General features: G+C 42.5%; 2 protein-coding genes and 1 long non-coding RNA gene across 6 annotated transcripts in view; all 3 read right to left on the bottom strand.

Annotated features, from left to right (window-relative positions):
- The window catches only part of LOC115692887 (separase), a 32,495-nt gene that overhangs the window by 8,732 nt on the left and 4,160 nt on the right, over positions 1-19,603 (bottom strand). For 2 of the 4 annotated variants that reach the window (XM_056303414.1, XM_030619857.2), the window contains exons 1-15: positions 8,107-8,837; positions 7,828-8,005; positions 7,642-7,749; positions 5,859-5,987; positions 5,244-5,746; positions 4,658-4,766; positions 4,409-4,534; positions 2,732-3,019; positions 2,548-2,664; positions 2,123-2,344; positions 1,897-2,007; positions 1,628-1,774; positions 1,154-1,519; positions 978-1,067; positions 98-358 (exon numbers count right to left, since the gene is read on the bottom strand). In XM_056303414.1, coding sequence (XP_056159389.1) covers positions 98-358; positions 978-1,067; positions 1,154-1,519; positions 1,628-1,774; positions 1,897-2,007; positions 2,123-2,344; positions 2,548-2,664; positions 2,732-3,019; positions 4,409-4,534; positions 4,658-4,766; positions 5,244-5,746; positions 5,859-5,987; positions 7,642-7,749; positions 7,828-8,005; positions 8,107-8,798 — 3,447 coding nt within the window. In that variant the 5' untranslated portion in view covers positions 8,799-8,837. Of the gene's footprint in view, positions 1-97; positions 359-977; positions 1,068-1,153; positions 1,520-1,627; positions 1,775-1,896; positions 2,008-2,122; positions 2,345-2,547; positions 2,665-2,731; positions 3,020-4,408; positions 4,535-4,657; positions 4,767-5,243; positions 5,747-5,858; positions 5,988-7,641; positions 7,750-7,827; positions 8,006-8,106; positions 8,838-19,603 lie in introns of those variants that run through there. The other 2 variants (XM_056303415.1, XM_056303416.1) reach the window with 2 other exon arrangements.
- LOC130135098 (uncharacterized) lies at positions 12,910-15,090 on the bottom strand. Its single transcript, XR_008814569.1, has 3 exons — positions 14,886-15,090; positions 14,727-14,777; positions 12,910-13,160 (listed from the first exon to the last, which is right to left on the bottom strand). It is a non-coding gene; the product is annotated as an uncharacterized LOC130135098 (long non-coding RNA).
- On the bottom strand, positions 15,988-18,387 carry LOC115692894 (WAT1-related protein At1g68170-like). Its single transcript, XM_030619865.2, has 7 exons — positions 17,991-18,387; positions 17,823-17,885; positions 17,416-17,532; positions 17,006-17,255; positions 16,712-16,870; positions 16,420-16,571; positions 15,988-16,327 (listed from the first exon to the last, which is right to left on the bottom strand). The coding sequence occupies exons 1-7, from the start codon at positions 18,188-18,190 to the stop codon at positions 16,027-16,029; spliced, it is 1,242 nt and encodes a 413-aa protein (XP_030475725.1). The 5' UTR covers positions 18,191-18,387; the 3' UTR covers positions 15,988-16,026.

Below are 19,603 nucleotides of genomic sequence, written 5' to 3'. Positions count from 1 at the left end.
GATCATCAAATCACTCTAAAAAGTTGGAAAAAAGCATGGGGATGAACTAAATGTAATGCATATCAGTTATCACTACATGCTATGGGAGGAGTGTAACCTGTAAGGTGCTCTCTAGGTAACCCTGCATTATATTCCAGGGACTGAGATAACAGCTTTCCACATCGAATGAGTTTGAATCAAATGACCATACTTCAGCAGCCTCAGTTTTTGAGACATGGAGATTCCTTATAGAATAATTGTACTTCTGAGCGAACTCTCCAGATTCACCATGCTTTTGAGTCTGCTCAACGGAGTGAGTGAATTTTTCTTGAAAGAGTCTAGTGCGTAATTCATGCGACTCTTTAGCAAATAAAAGGGCCTACAGATAAACCATAGGTTCTACATTAAAAAAATAATGCAATACTGGTAATACTGGACAAATGATGGAAAAGCTAAGGAAAATTGCTTGTCACAGTCAACACTTCGGTGTTATAGCAAAAAATGAACATAGAAATTGCTTTGAAGAGACTTAGCAACTATAAAACCCACAACAAACAAATCATTGCTATTGAGGACCAAATTCAATTAGAAATGCCAATATGTATCGTTACACAAACCCTTTTTTTTCGAATAGCTTAAGATGTTATAAAACATGTCAACAATGTATTATAGCATATTTCTGAAACCCCCCAGCCCTAGCATGTAAGTAGGTACCTTACTTGCGCCAGACAGGATGTGGACATAATCAAGCCAACAAAATAAGAAAACGGGAAGAATAACAGGGATAAAAGGAAAGAGAAAATTGAGAGGATCTGCCAGGATTTGAACTCTTGACCTGTGCTCCGATACCATGATAAGCAAACCTTTTCTCATAAAAGCTTAAACTGTTAGGAAACGTGTCAACAATGTTTCATAGCATATTCCTTAACATATATACATATATGTATACATATACATACACACACCCACACTCCTGATCGAACCTACTTAACCATTACCTCATGTAAGCGACCACTCAAGATCATTCTTTCAGATAGATCATAACAAAGAAATCCAGCTAAGTACACAGCACGAGTTGATAGAGGGACCTACAAGGGAAGTCCAAATAAAAATTTTTAAAATGATCAAACTATATGGAAATAAAGTTCCATTCAACTACTTGTGAGGACCTTACACTTGAAATAAGTCCAACGGCTGCCTCCTTAACTCGATCACCTCCAATATATGGTTCCAGGCTAAATTCACGAGAAGATTCCTTGCAATAGGGCGGTAGTAACAATGAGAGAATATTCTGAAACCCTACTAACAACGGTGGTGATTCCTTAAGACAACACATCCAATGATCCATAGACTTGAAGATTTCACCATGGTGTTCTGAAACGACTGTTATGAATGCCTCACTTATGGGTGAGAAGCAAAGGGCATGACTCATCCTTCTGGACTCCCATAAGAGGGTCAAGTACTTTTGTGGCGCTAAATTCTTCGAATTAAAATATCCAATTATCAGCTTAAATACTTTATGGCTGAATGAAGAGCACCCCTGGAAATGCATACCAGAAATGCCACATCAAAATAAACAAATAAACAAAGAATAATGAAAATCATTCACGGTAGTTGCTCCCTTAGAGCATGTACAACTTCAAAATACCTTCAATGACAAAATATCGATAATATTATATAATAATGGCAGTGATATTTCTGCTAACACACTGTCATCTTCATCCAAAGAGCAACTGTCCGAATTCTTGATACTTAACCAGAGGTTCAGTGCTGCATTAATATCCTCAAGTATTCCCTGCTTTTTAAACAAACCAACAGAAAATAAACAAAAGGATTGTTAAAGAGAGTATGATTGGGGCATGCACAGCTAGAAATAAAGTGCTCAAAACAAGGGACTAGCCTTCCATGCATTTGCACCTTTGATTTCGGTTCAGCTTCCTGAGTACAGAGAGCACGCAGAGAATATGCAGAGGCTAATAAATAACGTTCCGAGACAGCAGAGCATGACGATGATTTACTGACACAATCCTGTGCCGAGTCACTTGTTAAATCGTCAATCCATCTTAGAAAGAAAAAGACACGAATCCATTCAACCTGAATGCATCTTCTAGTATGAACCAGGAAGTAAAGTGAGAATACTCACTATTGTGGATATTGCTTCAGACAAACACTGAATGCAGCTGTTTAACCCTTCCCTTCCACGGCATTTTAGAATCCTCCCTTTTTTTATTAAAAGTTTTGCCTTCTGGAAACAACTAGCTTTTGCAAAGTAAATTTCTTGCAAAAGCACGTCTATGATTTTCATTTGCATTCTACTGCATAGCTCTGGATTTGAGGAATTTATTTCCTCGTATGCAAGGAGCTCCTAACCACATTAGAAGGAAAGATGAGTACTATTAGTAGTCCAAAAAATGTGGCACGCCACCCAGCCACCTGGCCATGACCATCCTCAATTCATTATAAAGCACAAGGCTCATTTCAAAACACTTGTGAAAAATACACATACTCATGCACGGTGGTAGAGAAACTAGGATTTTCTTCCCAAAAAGTATCAATATAAGGTCAAACCTGCTCTGATATTATGGCAAGAGTTGCTTTTGGAATTTCTACGCAGGATGAGAGCAATTGGTATAAAATTGGCAGACTATCCCCAGCATCTGCATGTCTGTGTTGTTTACACTGAATCTGAAACACAACCAAAAGTCAGAATAGAAACAACTTAGGAAATAGCAGAAAGTTCTCAGCACTTCACCTTAACCCACTGCTTCACCAAAGGCAGAGGACCTGGCAATCCACGAACCAAGTCCATAGCCACTGACCAATTTTTGAGGGCACCTGTACATTCTCTATTAACCTTATTGCCGCCACATTGGTGGAGAACATCCAAATAAAAAGCACTTCTCGCACACGCCTCATTAATATCGTTAACAGCATCTCTAGTCAAACCAACGAGCTCACTAGGATTCTGTCCAAGCGACCGGCAATTATGCATAATGTATGTCCATGAAGCTCTACATGACAGTTTCAGTGCCTTAGAAGCCTGTGAGAAGAAGAAAAATTCCATAAATAAAACTCCTCCGAGAACAAAAGAAAACCTTTTCTCAATTAAGTAATACCCCATGGGCCCAAGCTCAATCTCATTTTATTTCAAGGTGATTTGGTCTCTATCAGTCAACTAAATCAGATCAAACTTAGGCTCATAAGATTGTGCTGAGGCATCTATTGTGAGTATGGCCCAGCTATCCATGTGTCAAACCATCAACTGTCAGGACAAGCAACGCAGCAACACTGTATACTTTTAAACTTTTCTGCACGTTCGTAAGGGTTAAACAGAAAATTTATCTTAAAAGTGACCTATATCTGAAAATAATTAGCGACATTCCACGTGCATGCAACAGCAAAAAAGCTGTAAACACGATAGCCTTTCATATTCGATTCAATGTATGATCATGATTACCATCGTTTGTCACATTGCTCCTTTGAAAGTAGAAGAACAAATGAGAAATTTAAACTATGTTTGGGACCCTTTTCTATTTATAATGTACACAGACTGACTATTAACAAAATATGCCACTATAAACACCTATACTGAGCTCCTCAGCACTCACCCTCAAGTAGGAGTATAGTTGCTACATGTTCCCAACTTGTTATAAATGTAACTCACACGAGGACCCCAAAGAGACTCAGTAAACAAATCAGCATGTCGATCATTTAGATTTACAAATCGACTATAATATCATCACAACATCACCGCAATTCAAACAAATTTAGCAGACACACTAGCAGCAAGACAGAGATGTTAACTGACAATAAACTGAAGTTTCTTTCCATGTCTTTTTAGCTGCTTATGAAAAAGCCATACAAAGTTTACAGAAGTGATCATTAAACAAAAGAACATTGGCATAACTGCTCAACTTGTAAACTCGTTACTCATCATAACATCATTGCCCTTAGCCAGTTTCATTCACAATTAGCCTCTGTGCAACCAATTAATGCATTATGCTCGACAAACTTTGAGAGTTGATTGAACAATAAGATGCTTTGTTAATATGTCTACCTCAAAAATTGATGTCTTTGTTGTTAAATACAGACACCTTGGCTCCTCTCACATTACATATTTCTACTAATAAGCAACTTTAAGGGCACTTATTGCCTTTAAGATGGTTCCAAAAATGAAGGTTCCTCAACTCAAGATTAAAAAGAAAACAATAACTTCCAGACAAGTCAGAATCACATATTTTACTTTTTTTGGAAAGAGGATGAGTAATTATGAAGTCGAGGGATAAAATCATTATGATAAACCGAACAAATCTCATTGTCATATAGAAATTATGTGCTCCTCGCTCTATCGCATTTCAACACGTTATGGGCAAAGCAAGTAAATTATCATTTTCAGCTATCAATTTCTCAAAGATATCTTTCCACTGACCTCTTCTACTTGCTTATTCCTGTAAAGGATGATGCTGAGATTATAAAGTGAGGCAAACAAAAATTTCAGCCACTGAGGTTGAACCCATTCACTTGCAATGACATAATCTATCAAGTGCATATTCTCCTGCTCAGAAAGAGAAAACGTGTCAATCCCATTGCCACATGTATAATGCCAATATGTTGGACCAAGAAGCAGCATGAATCGCAAAGAAAATGGAATGGTAGCATTACGTGGGAAAGGCATAACCTGCAAGTTGAGCTTTGTCACAAAACAGAGAGTGAAAGCAGCCACCAATATTGCTGGTACTGCTTTACTGTGTTCTTCATATCTATCTCTATCCTTCCCATATTTGCTACTGCACACAAAACCCTCAACCGTCAAAGGCCCCCTTTTATGAAAGTTTGATGTACTAGACTTGAAAGACAATACTAAAAATACAAAGACGAAGATCATAAATCATCTTCTACAATGATCTGACCTGCTACTACAAATCCACTAAAGCAGAACAGCGAAAGGTGCATCAAACAACTGGCTTTAATGGACGAGTTCTTGTCAACAAGTAATCCATCGTGACACAATGAAAGCAAGAATACAGAGAAGATAAAAATGGATCCACAACTCCATAAGTAATGCAGAGAAAAGTTCAATGTGTGCTGTAAATGCTATCTCCATAGTCCAGAACTCATATATGGTACTACTAATTCTTTTGCAAATTAACAATCTGTCATTTTGTGACACTCTAAGCTTTGAAGAAACCAAAAAGCTAAGGCAAGAATAATCACTGAGGAACTTCACACCCCTGTTTCAGATGGTAAAAGCAAGATTTACATACCTTTTAAAGAAAACAAAAACATCCAAGAAATGATTGCAAGCATCCTGAATGGCACAGAACTGGAGAGAAGCAGAATCCACATCACTTCCAGCAATTATGTGTTTCCTTTCTGAGTTTATCAATTCAGCAAGCAGTTGACACAAAAATTTCAATGCACTTAAGTAAGACATAAAATAAGTCTCGTCGCCTCTCTCCTGGAAGGATATAGAAGTGCCAAAGTCAAGATCCATCCTTGAACATGTATGGCTAGAAGAATCCTCGGATAGATCATTGGATGATGAATAATTTCTTTTGGACTCGATGAGGAAGTAACTTCTCAATAAACTGAATAAAGATGGTAAAGAGTTGAGTCTGTCCCCATTGCCTGAGATTGTTGACATTGTAGAGCCATCTTCCTCAACTTTGGAAGTTCTCGAACCACCATCTTTTGGTTTAACCTTGCCATCAAGTATATACAAACCAAGAGCATAAAGCTTCAAAATCAAACTAACTGGCATTGAAACCTGCCATTTATAATGAATCACCATTAGCACGGCAGGAAACTTCCGAAAGCAATGGTGAATAAAATGAAGCAAGTGCAACTGCCAGATGAGAAAAGCTATGTCAAGGAGATACCTTTTTAGTAGCTATGTCCTTTATATATACAGAAAATTTACAACAGAAACTGGTGGTCACATCTCGACATCTATTGGCACAATAAGAAAAAAGTGCCATGATCTCTGCTCCAGCATCACCTTTCTCAATCTGCCGAAAGAATATCTTGGTTAACAACTCAATCAGTAAGTAGAGCTCACTAAAAGAACATTACAAAGTTGCAATGCTCTATGAGATGATAGGCTACACTTAATGCTCAAGTCAGTATAATGCAGCACTTCAACATTTATACACTTTCGTCATGTGTAAGGGGACATGATCAACCTACCTTAAGAATAATGACAAGACATAATCGGTTCTCACTTCATAAATCGATATTTACATCAAGAAAAAGCACATGATTATGGAACAAGCAAACGCGGCAGAGGGGGGTTAGGGAATTCTTATGCACTCCTGATATACGACTAGCAGCTTCTGATATTAGGTTTAAAAGTATGAGCTGGCATTATTTAGTGGAACTTAGGGCTTAAAGGCGCAATAGGATTTTGGAAGGTTTGAAATTGAGTTATCCAGCGTTGAAGAGCTTTGTTTTAAATAACGCTATTCACTTGCTGCTTTTCAGTTTGGTTAGCCTTTGTTAGTTCATGCATTTTGCTCTCTTATTTCCTTTCAGCTGTTATTTCTGATGCATTTCCTTCTTTGCCCAGTTTGTGACGTCCATTTTTTATTGTTAGCCAAGGGATCACTTGTTCAAAAACTGTACATAATAACTAAACCTAAAGCCCAAGAAAACTATCCATTGGCATTCAAGGCATCCAATCCAACATATATCCGCACAATTGGGTTATCTACAAATGAAGAATCAGAATTAACCTACTTCATTCTTTCAACTCTTACTGTTTGCTTGCCCTTACCATTGGATGAGGTTTAGTCAGAACGATATCTAGAAAATTTCATCTACTTGACACCATCCCCCCCCTCCAAAAAAAAAAAGAAGAAGACAAAGAAGAGGAGGAGGAGAAAAAAACAAATCTGCATTGTCAATCACAAGATTGGACTTTGCTTTGCCACCTCATTGTCTAAGTGTATTTGATCTTTCATGGACTTCTACAGTTACTGTAACTCTTAAACAAAGAAATATTCATAAAAAATATAAAAGGGAGGAAAAAACTATAATCCCCAAGCTATGCTTTTCCACTCTCAAAGTCTTGATTACCTAGTTACACTCATCAGCATGGCTCACAATGTGAAGTCCACTGCAATTTTGATTCTTTCTTCCTTTGTAAACCTATATTTTTCTCTCATAAAAATACTACCTGTTAAATGCATTTATAACTCTAACAAAAGTAACTAATCTTCCTTGATCTCGAAAACAAACTTTTTACAACAATATGTAGAACTGAAAGTCAGCTTCTTTTTAGCCCTACTATAATTAACAAACATCTTCAAAATCCAAATTCCATTATCCACCCGCATGTGGCTACCCAAACTGCAATATTTGAACTTCTAACAAAGTGGATGATTCCATTTCCAGAAACATGGAAATTAGGAAAATATATGCCTGCAAACATACTGATCTAGAATTTGTGACCATAAGTTCCAAGATTTTAATTTCTATTTCTCCAATTAAACCCCCAATTACTACCATGTACATGAAAGTTAACATTAGTTGGACTTAGTGAGCGAAATGCTATGAGTACCCATAAAATTCATATGTAAATTCGTTAGTGTCCCCTTTCACGTTTCCTTACTTGAATGTATATACTTTTTCAAGAAAACTCAAATGCTATTCTGAAAGACTTACCTTTCCATCACGGCCACTTGATTCTAATAAACAAGTTAGTACATCAAATATGAGGGATGTTCTTTCGTCAGATAATGAAATTAATATGGAACATATCCTGCGAGCAAACTGCAAAAAGCAACTACCCATTAGAAACAATTACACATCCTTCTTGGCCAAAGGAGGCAAGATTTAAATTTACTTTACCTTGAATATTTCACCTTTCATTGATGACTTCCCATACTCAATCAAAGTTGCTGTACAGAATGAACGCACAAAATCCCCATCAAAACTGCTTAACTCACCAACCATAAAGACGGTACATTTCCCCAGGTAAGTAACGAGTGCTCTCTGCAATTTGTCATATGTATTTGCATCCAAGACCCTAGCAATTCAATATCAGAAACCCATGAGCGTAACAATGTAGCAGCCAATAAACAGGGGGGAAAAAGATTTTGGTCTAAACTACAAAGAAAGTGCACGAACCCGAGCCACAGCCGGACCTCATCCACCAACCCGAGCAACTTCGAGTAAACACCAGCGTCCTTACTTTGCCCCATCGCCACACACTTCACAATCGTCACCACCATCTCCACCACCAAAACCGCAAATTCCCTATCCTCGCTCGCCGGCTTCACCGCCAGAGGCAACAATCCGCCTTTCCCTCTTGCCCTCCCGCCACCGCCGCCGCCGCCGAAATCAATCCCGCGCAGACTCTCCAGCAACCTGAACCCCTCGCTCGCCGCGTCCGCGTACAGCCCGCAGGACTCGAAGCAGTGCACGTACCTCGACCTCTGGACGTGGACCGAGTAGGGCTTGCACGCCAATTGAGAGGAGAGCGCGCCCAAGCAGTCGAGGCACAGCCCGTAGGTCTCGAAGAGGCGCGACTGGTCGGGGCGGGGAGCCGAGAGGAGCTTCGGCAGTAGGGAGAGAGAGCGGTTGAGGAACGAGAGGTATTGCTTCGCCAGAGACCGGATCGACCCCTGCTGGTTGTTGCCGCCGGCGGCGTCGGCGGATTTCGAGGACTTCTTGGGCTTCGCGGCGGCGGCGACGACGGCGAGGTCCGAGAACGGGCGGAGGTGATCGGAGAAGAGGGAGTGGATGTCGTCCGAGGAATGGGAGGTGAGCGAGGCTTCGAGCTTGGAGAGGAGGGCGGATTGGACTGCGTCGGACGCCATTGTCGAACGAGCTAGAGAGAGAGAGAGAGAGAGAGAGAGAGAGAGGCTGTGGAAATGAAGGAGACGGTGGTGTTCTTCTTGAGGCGCGAACAGAGACCGCCTTGGGGGGGGCAAAATCGCTTTTCAAATCTAATTTACATGGAACTTGGGAAACGGCGACGTTTTTGGAGGGAGCGAGTACCTTCTGCACTCCTTACTCGCAACTGCAGATTTTTTCAACAGATTTAAGGGATAATAGCACAAATGATCCATAAGTTTTGATCAAATATATAATGTCATTCTTGAATTTTTAAATTATGTAACGTGATCCTTGAACTTTGGCCCAACATGTAACGTCATCCTTAGATTTTTAATTTGTTCAATGTAGTCCCTAAACTATATTAAAACATTTAAAAGTTCGGGGACTATTTTGAAATTTGACCAAAATTCAGGGACCGTATTAAACAAATTAAAAATTCATGAAGGATATAGTACGTTTGACCAGAGTTTATGAACCTTATTGAACAAATTAAAAATTCAGGAACGACATTGCATATCAGATTAAACTTTAGAGAGCATTTGTATCATTCTTCCTAGATTTAATTACCTAGAAAATATAAATTTATTTGTTTTTATATTCTCGACAAGTCTTAACATGATGCTACGTGTCGCAATACGCCGCAAAAGACACAACTTAATCTCGCATAAAATCGCCGAATTTGGTTGAACATTTTAATTGTAGTTAAAAATGGATATTCTGGCTTTTACATTTAATGCTCTTATTATATGCACATTTACTAATTTTCAACATGGCATAAGAATTACATGATCTATCCCCAAATTTTTTTTAATAAAGTGGGTACATCGTAAAAATCGTGTTAGTTATCTCGATTTTGTCATTGAAATTGATCGATTTAATATAAGTAACTAAGAACAGGAGAAGGTATTCATTCCTATAGGTATTATGTGGTATATGAACTGCACATACACTTGAGGACATTATTCTGAAAAATAGGTTATTATTACATCTAGGGAAATTTTCAATTAAGAACCCAAAGTGGGTCTCTTTTTTCAATTAAGAACCCAAAGTGGGTCTCTTTTTTCAAAAAAGGACCCCAAGTGGACAATGTTTCAATTAAGGACCCAAAGTGCCCAAACTAGTCTCAAATAAGGACCCAGCTCGCGCGTGCGGCCAAATGTTTACTCATGGGCGACCGTGAGACATTTTCCTGCACCGGAACAGGGACAATTTTGTCTTTTTCTTTCTTTTCTCTCTTCGCTTTTGTGGCTATCGCCGGCGAGGTCCGCCCTCGCCGGCGTCGGGCGAGGGTCGCCTGACGCCGGTGAGGCCGAGGGCGGCCCTCGCCACAACCCTCGCCGGCCCAGTCGAGGGCGTCTCTCGCCCACCTAGATCCGACGAGGGCCACCCTTGGCCTCGCCTAGGCTAGTGAGGGTTGCGGCGGGGGCCACCCTCGCCCACCCAGGCGACGGTGCCCGTCGCCCGACGCCGGCAAAGGCGGCCGTCGCCCGATGTCGGCGAAGGCGGCCCTCACCTGAGGCCGGCGGACGTCGCGCGCGATGGCCACCCTCGGCCTCGGCGGCATGGGGCGAGGCGCCCTCGCCCGCCCGGCTAGGGCCACCCTCGCCCACCCAGGTGCGGGTGCCTATCGCCCGACGCCGGCGAAGGCGGCCTTCACCCGAGGCCGGGCGGACGCCGCCGGCGATGGCCACCCTTGGCCTCGCCGGCATGGGGCGAGGGCAGCCCTCGCCCGCCCAGGCTAGGGCCACCCTCGCCCACCCAAGTGAGGGTGGCTGTCGCCTGACGCCGGCGAAGGCGGCCTTCACCTGAGGTCGGCGGACGTCGCCGGCGATGGTCACCCTTGGCCTCGCCGGCATGGGGCGAGGCGCCCCTCGCCCGCCCGGACTAGGGCGCCCTCGCCCGCCCGGACTAGGGCCACCCTCGCCCGGCGCCGGCGAAGGCGGCCGTCGCCCGGCACGCCGGCAGACGTCGCCGGCGATGGCCCTCGGCCTCGCCGGTATGGGGCGAGGGCAGCCCTTGCCCGCCCAGGCTAGGGCCACCATCGCCCACCCAGGCGAAGGCGGCCGTCGCCCGACGTCGGCGAAGGCGGCCCTCACCTGAGGCCGGCGGACGTCGCCGGCGATGGCCACAAAGGGAAGAGAGAAAAGGAAAAAGGAAAAAGAAAAAAAAAAGAAAGAAAAAGACAAAATTGCCCCTATTCCGGTGCCGGAAAATGTCTCACGGTCGCCGGCCGGCGAGCTGGGTCCTTATTTGAGACTAGTTTAGGCACTTTGGGTCCTTAATTGAAACATTGTCTACTTGGGGTCCTTTCTTAAAAAAAGAGACCCACTTTGGGTCCTTAATTGAAATTTTCCCTTACATCTAATATGTGTCAATTCTTCACTAATCGCATAGCATACATTGTTAAAGTGAATGGCGGCCTTGGTATGAAGAAATATTCTTTCAAAATAACATAAAACATTACTAAAAAGAATGTATTTCCACTCATTTAAGAGAAAATAAAATTATTACATATAAATACTATAAAGATTATGTACAAAATGATCAATTGTGCATTCTTAGTCGTATATTTCCTTTCATTTTTTTCCAAAATATAATTTCAACGCAAAAATAATTATTAAGTGAAGAAAAAGTAAATAAAATTATTACACTTACCAATATTCAGATCGTGCCGAAAGGCACGAGCAATCAACTAGTTTTCTTCCGAGACGGGTCAACGGCTTAGGGAGCCATGCGATTTTATGTGTTTTTCTCTTTTATCTTTGATAAATCATACTTTTGATCCCTATGTTTTTCAGAGAGTTCAATTCTGGTCCGCATGTTATATTTTGTCATAATTTTAGTTTTTGCGATCCTTACTTGTGCAAGCCTTTTAATGCAATTTTACACTTTGATCCTTGCATTTTGGCGATGCTAAATTTTAGTCCATGTACTTGTTTTTGTTAAAAGAAAAGAAAAGAAAATTAGTCTCTTTATTATCCTTCAAAAGAAGGCCTAATGAAAATGTCAAATCAATACAAACTATTAAAATGTGATACCTATTATACAAGTTCATCCAATCAATTTGACATTCTCGTTAGCGCAAAGGCTACCAAAAATCATAAATTATGCTCACCATGACACATTTACTTTAAATCTTTTTCTATAACACTAAAAATCATAAAGTTATATCTATGTGACACATTTACTCTTTGTCAAAATTTTGTCAATGATAGTCATTAAAAATCTGCATGGATGCTATACAGCAAACAGTGTTGACATGTGCGGGCACGTGGCTTATGTGAAATAAAAATGACGTTATTTTAATTTAAAAATCATCTAACGAAACAATAACAAATGGCAAATGTGTTATGTAGGTACAAGTTTGAGATTTTTTATGTCACAAGAAAAAGTTTAGGGTAAATATGGGCATAGTTTGAGGTAATCCAAGGTAAGAATAATTTGAGATTTTTTGTGACTTTTTCCCTTCTCGTTTCGATAAATTTCACTTTGTACTATAACTGTGATGGTGTTCTTATGTCACGTTCATATATATAAACATATTCGGAACTACTCACGTGAAAAAAAATAATCATATTCATTCCCATGAATTTTGGGCTTTGTATGTTTTGCGAAAAATAAATAATTTTAAAAATATTTTCCATAAAATGATCATTTGTATCGCTTACAAAGATGAATGAACGACAAATATTTTCATTATTCACGAAAATCTTTAAACATAAATTGCTATTGACGATAAAAATATTTTTTATTAACTAATTAATTCAAACGATAAAAAAGATTATTTTTTTAAAATAATTTTTATAAATCTTTCATTTTTCGTGAAACAAACGGAGTCTTGAATTATAGTCGTTCGCAACTCTAGGTCATTAACTCATTACTTAGTTTGATAACCCGATAGTACAAAAGAAAAAAGAAACTAGAAAATGTAATTTTCTAGAAACAACTCCGCGAAACGGACCAACCCAACAAATATATATGATATTTGTGTTTACCGCCATGTCAAGGGGTTTTTTTTTTCCTGCACTCATCTAATTAATATCGTCCGTAAATTTTTTTTCCCGTGAGCAGAAGTAAAAATTCGCGCATATCACAAGCGAATATGTAAAATATGGAAATTAAAAGAAATCCCCTAATTACATAAAAGGAAAACTCTCGAAATCAAGTTTACGTATAAGTACGTAGTGCAATATCCCGTTCACGTATAGCCACAGCACATAATTCATTGTTTACTAGCATACATGAAAGATTACGGCTCCGATTGGCGTAGGTTGCCGATCGGTTGTTCATCGGCGGTCGAACAGAATGATTTCAGCCGACATTTCCCCCCATTGCCAAAAGGCCTGCACGTAAGGCAAAAAAAAAAAAGAATAAATAATAAAGATTAATACCATGAAAAATCTCAAATCGACATATTTGTGATAATTTTACTTTGAACTATTTTTTTTACCACAAAAAAATCTCAAACTGATATACCCGTGACAAATTTACCTTGAACTAAATTTTTTACTACTGAACTAAGTTTTTGAACACCAAAAACCCCAAACTGGTACACCTGTGATAATTTTATCATGAACTAATTTTTTGATCACTAAAAACCCCAAACTAATATATTTGTGACAAATTTACCCTTCATTAGTATCCGTTAAATTGGATTAATACCATGAAAAATCACAAATTAGTAAACTTGTAACAAACAAAGGGGTAAAACCAAAAACCGGTATACTTGTCAATTATTACGTGTCATTAAACTTAGCAATTTGATAGTAAAATTTAACGGAAACTAATGGAGGGTAAATTTGTCACATATGTACCAGTTTAGGGCTTTTGATGGTCAAAAAATTAATTCGAGGGTAAATTGTCATAAGTGTACCAGTGTTGATTTTTTACGGTAAAAAAAATAGTTCGGGGTAAAATTGTTATAGGTGTACTAATTTGGGATTTTTTGTGGTCAAAAAAATAATTTTGGGTAAATTTATCACATGTATACCGGTTTGGAGTTTTTTGTGATATTAACCCGCATAATAAGGACTCAACCTTTCATATATAGACTTTCCCATGATATTGAACGACAAAATTCAAGATTAGTCGAGCAAGAGAACGCAATTAATCAAACCCGGGGGTGTTTACATGATTATCTATGTTACCCAGTTCATCAAGAGAAGTATTAAGTGCTGAATTGCTAATCCTGCTATCATCTTCTTGCCTAATACAAATAAAATAGGATTTAAGTAGGGGTGATCCGTTCTTGGGTCGGGCCTCTTCCATCCTAAAACCGGGAACCGGACCGGACCGATCAATCTCGGGTTTTCGGCAATTTCCTTTTCTTTACTGTTAAAGAGAAAAGAAAATTTTAAAAAAACAAAGAAAAACGTACCGATCTAAGCGGTTCCAATTCCGCACCTAAAATCGGGAACTGGTCCTATAACTCCTGATTCCAAATGAAACTAGAACCACCTAGAAATCGACTCTTTTGGATCCGGTTCCCGGGTTGGTCCAATTCCTGTGCCCGTCCCTAGAATTAAGGACCAGAGTGGTAAACTTCTATGCTTCCCAAAGGCTTGGTACCTTAAGATCACCAGCAACAAATATATGGCCAAATGTCATTCGCGACACCTAAGACCGACCTTACTGTCGATTTTTCTCCGGCATCAAGTACGAATTTTCCGACGGCAAGCGGAATAGTTTTTTCATCGCCCTCGCCGGAAACTCAGAACTATCAAAACCCGCAGTCCGTCCGGAACACATGTTCATCAGAAGACCGCCGGATGCCACGAGGACTAAAATCAAACCGGATTCACACATTCGGGGCTAAAATGACAGCAAATTCACTCGTCCGGGGCACAATTGGAAACGTCGAAACATGCATGAAGCGCAAGAGATAGAGACAGAGACACACGCACGCGCACCTGGTTCGCACTTGATCTGGCACTTGCGGTCGCACCGCGCCATCAGCCTCGCTGCACAGTCGGCGAAAAGAGCAGCGATTACCCGCCATATCCTTCCAGAAATCCGACCGACGAAGGGAGGGAGGGAAAAAAACACAGGGAAATCGAAAAGCTACTCACTGTCGGGTTGGACGCACGCGGTGGAGCAAGCGTCGTAGCAATCTGCTGCGGCGGACTCGACGGCGACGTCCATCCGCGAGAAGATCGCCGTCAAGATCAGCGCCGCGAGCAGTATCTCCGCCGTCTTCGTCGCCATCTTCTTCTTGCTTCTTCTTGCTTAGCTTTCCTTTTCCAGTAGTGTGGATGGAGGAGACGCGAGCGGAGGAAGGAGAGGTGGAGCTTTTATAGGGGTCCGCCGGAGTGACGATTTTCCCCACGCCCTGTGCTGAGAATTGCGAGGCTGCCACTTCGGTGGATGCGAAGCCGCCCGTGCTGAATCCTCGGGCGGGGGGCGCCGTTCGGATTGGGTCCGACGCGTGTGGGCGGGTCAAAGTTTGACCGCGGGCTACTTGTTGAACCGAGTCTGAAAAACACTAACTCGATTCGGTTCACTGCTACGAATCTTCGTTCCCGCTCAGAAACAAATCTTCTTCTTGATTTTGCCAATAAAGACACAATTTTTGAGCCCCCAAGAAGGCCAAATGCCCGCATACAGAAGCAGACTTTTTATACCCTTGTAAAAAAGAAAAAAAAAACCAGATATTTCCTCACAGGTCTGCGAAACCTCAAGAAACCCCGAAATGCAACATCAAGAGCCTGAATGACTCATCCATGGAGTGCAAGATTCCATGGTTTTGAAGGAGAAGTTACATCTAGTTTTGGAAGCCAAAACCCACGAGAAAAAGAGTCACAACGTTCCGGATGCGGATTTGAGCCGAAGTGCCGAAGGCGGATACGAGCTTCAAACCCAGCAACAATGGGGCTCATGGTGGCGACGGCGAAGGCAACGTGTCGGAGCCGGAGTCGAAGGCGAGAGAGTGTGTCTTCGGACGCAGAGAGACGGAGTGAAATTTGAAATTTGAGAGAGAGAAGGAAGACCTCCTCATTTGGAACAGAGTTCTTTTACAAAAGGCTAGAGAGAGAAGGCAATTAATGTTGCGTGTGTCAATCTTCTTCAGAGGAGAGAGAGAAAAGAAAGAGAGATTCTGAATCCAGCTTTTTAATTCCATGTCATCACACATGTGTCGAATTTTGAATGATTCACGCATGCGACGTAGACGATAATGTGGTGATATGCAACCACCGAATATTTTCTCCTATATTAGGGACAATAAACATGGTACGGTAATCCAAGGTCGGTTGCTCCTTGAGCTTGTTCTCCTCCTCCGCGTCTTTTCCCTTCAAAACTTTCTTGGATCACTTCGCTCTCCTTTTGAGCCAACTCTTGAACATCGTCGCCCTCCTTAACGTCGTTCTTGTTGGGAGAGACGACAGCGATCTCAATGGATTCAGATTCACTGGGGCTGCTCGATGGCACTAACTGATTCATCTTCTTATTCTCCATTCTTTTGCCCCATAGCACCGCATAGAGACCAAGTACTATGAGCCCTGACCCTAGAATGCTACCATCGAAACGAAGCAAGAATTTCAAATATCCCGTGTTAAGTGATTCGAAAGGATCGAATGCTTTAAAAACATATGTATATATACTTACCTTCCTAGGTGCAATTTTTCATCCAACACCATAGACCCCACCAAGGCCACGATCACCAACATCAAAGGATTAAAAACCAACACGAAGACCGGTCCTCTCATCCTCACGCACCAGGCGATTAGAGTAAAGCACAGCCCGGCACCGACGATCCCCTAAAACACCACAAGCAAAACCACGCCGTGTGGTGGGTGGCGGATCAGCTAACAACACATACCGAGGTAGTTCGACAATCAATATTAAGCCCTAATGAAAGCACACAACATTAGAGAGTAAGGCGTTCGTCGTGGTGTACCGAGTATGACACGGTGAGGAGCCTGATGTTCCATCCGAGCTTCCACTGGCTCCAATCCCTCTCTCGACACAATGCGTAAACCACTGCTTGGATTGATCCCATGAAGGTCATCAAAGCCGTGCTCGTGTACTGGCATGGGAATCCCTCACTCATCTTGGCCTGTCAAACAAATCATTGTACGATATGACTTATAGCTACCAAGAAACAACAGACATGCGCGTTACGATTGAAAAGAAAAGGTAAATCAAAAGCGACAACGTGAAGACGTATTGAAAAGATAAAGCAAAGACCCGCCTGAATGATCAACCACAAAGCGTAGCAGAAGCAGCTGGCCACGGCCAAAAGCGATCCCAGGAGGAGATTGCTCGAACCCTCCCGGCCCTGCTGGGTCGCCGCCACGTGGCGCAGCAGGTTCACGTGCATTGACCAAAGGTTGACTTCCATTCCCTTGTAGAACGTGAGCAGCATTGCGCCACCGATCCCCATTAATGTTCCCGCCACTTTTGCCTTCCCTGCAACTGTCCTCAGCTTCACCTTCTCCAACCTAATTTCGATCGACCAACGTGAACATGAAAGAAAACCACGAGCCACGTCAGAAGAACATCCCAGCTGAAGATCCCAGAGCATATTCGCCAAAGACCGATTCTAGTGAATTATAAGCCAATTACATGTCGAGGAACTTGCATGAGAAATCCTGTACATACCCAAGAGAAACGGCCAAGACGAAGGTTATGGCGGGGATGAGGTTGGCCATGGCCGAGGCATATGTCGCCGATGTCATTGACAAGCTTGCTAGGTACAGATTTTGCGTCATTGATCCCCTGCAATTCATTCAATCCCAGTCAACAAAAAAGACCAGGAACTTCCCTATGCATAAACACCTAAGTCTTACACATTTATGTACTAGAAGTCTCTTTTATAAGAAATATCTGGTGAAGGTTGTATCTTGTCAGCTGCACTACATGGGAAATATGGCTTTTAGGCTGTTATTATAAGTGCTAAATTATAGCACCACAAGCCACCAAGCATTTCCCGAATCTTATGGATTAAACAAGAAGAGGCATGGTGATCAAGAACCTGAACATCAATGTATCCACAAGCACGCACTTACCCAAATAGCCCACAAAAGAAGGCTTGCGCAAGCACTATCCATGTTATCTTTGGCCAGCTCTTCCTGTTATATGTGAAAGAAGGAAATCAGTATAAACATACACATTCAAATTGACCGGTATCGCAAGGGAAAAATTAAACTTCGTTCAATAAGAAAAGTGTGCGTGACCTTTCTAAGAAGAAAGCCAGAGGGGCCAGGACAGCGGTCGCGAATATTAACCGGTAGGCGACGACGAGAGTCAGGTTCATCCCGTTGCTCGCGGCCAGCTTATACAGTATGTTGACGCTGGCAAGCACGACCTGGACGACCACCATCATCAACGGGGCCTTCATTTTGTGCACGGCCTCAAACAAACGATGCATCGCCATCGCTTGAAACCCTCTCGCTCTCTCTCCCTTCTCTTGAGATTTCGGTTTCTTGAACGATCGTGAAACTACCTTAATTCAACGTGAAAATTGAAAAGGATGTCATTTTTGCTGAATCTCTTTACTGAAAATGAGTGATGAATGTTGCAGAGAAAAGGAGCGAACGTTGGGGTATATATAACGCAGCAGAGAACAAGGCCACCCCAAGTGTTTCGCTTGCGTATGTGCTCACGTCACCATCATCCTCGCACGTGCGATCCCCGAGCTGGCACGTTCCAGGAAAGAGAGAGTCCTTTTGGATGTTGGCTTCTTCAATGCGCGGCTGCCAATTTGGGGATGTACATTTACGGATCGGGTTAGGGTCCGAAGCCCCCATTGCCCGCGAAGCCAGCCGTCCATTAGCCTGGTAGCCGCGCGCGGTTGCCACTGATACCAATGCTGGCACGTACCAGGATCGAACGTTGGGTATATATAACGCAGCAGAGAACAAGGCCACCCAGGTGCTTTGCTTGCGTATGTGCTCACGTCACCATCATCCTCGCACCTGCGATCCCCAAGCTGGCACGTTCCAGGAAAGAGAGAGTCCTTTTGGATGTTGGCTTCTTCAATGCGCGGCTGCCAATTTGGGGATGTACATTTACGGATCGGGTTAGGGTCCGAAGCCCCCATTGCCCGCGAAGCCAGCCGTCCATTAGCCTGGTAGCCGCCCGCGGTCGCCTCTGATACCAATGCTGGCACGTACCAGGATCGAACGTTGGGGTATATATAACGCAGCAGAGAACAAGGCCACCCAGGTGTTTCGCTTGCGTATGTGCTCACGTCACCATCATCCTTGCACCTGCGATCCCCGAGCTTGCACGTTCCAGGAAAGAGAGTCCTTTTGGATGTTGGCTTCTTCAATGCGCGGCTGCCAATTTGGGGATGTACATTTACGGATTGGGTTAGGGTCCGAAGCCCCCATTGCTCGCAAAGCCAGCCGTCCATTAGCCTGGTAGCCGCGCGTGGTCGCCGCTGATACCAATGCTGGCACGTACCAGGATCGAACGTTGGGGTATATATAACGCAGCAGAGAACAAGGCCACCCAGGTGTTTCGCTTGCGTATGTGCTCACGTCACCATCATCCTCGCACCTGCGATCCCCGAGCTGGCACGTTCCAGGAAAGAGAGAGAGAGTCCTTTTGGATGTTGGCTTCTTCAATGCGCGGCTGCCAATTTGGGGATGTAGATTTACTGATTGGGTTAGGGTCCGAAGCCCCCATTGCCAGCGAAGCCAGCCGTCCATTAGCCTGGTAGCCGCGCGCGGTCGCCGCTGATACTGATGCTGGCACGTGCCAGGATCGAACGTTGGGTATATATAACGCAGCAGAGAACAAGGCCACCCAGGTGTTTCGCTTGCCTATGTGCTCACGTCACCAT

The sequence above is a fragment of the Syzygium oleosum genome, unplaced genomic scaffold (assembly GCF_021117445.2).
Source record: "Syzygium oleosum isolate NSW1041296 unplaced genomic scaffold, Sole_v2.1 Sole_v2.27, whole genome shotgun sequence".
NCBI lineage: Eukaryota > Viridiplantae > Streptophyta > Magnoliopsida > Myrtales > Myrtaceae > Syzygium > Syzygium oleosum.
This window is presented reverse-complemented; position numbering and strand designations above follow the sequence as displayed.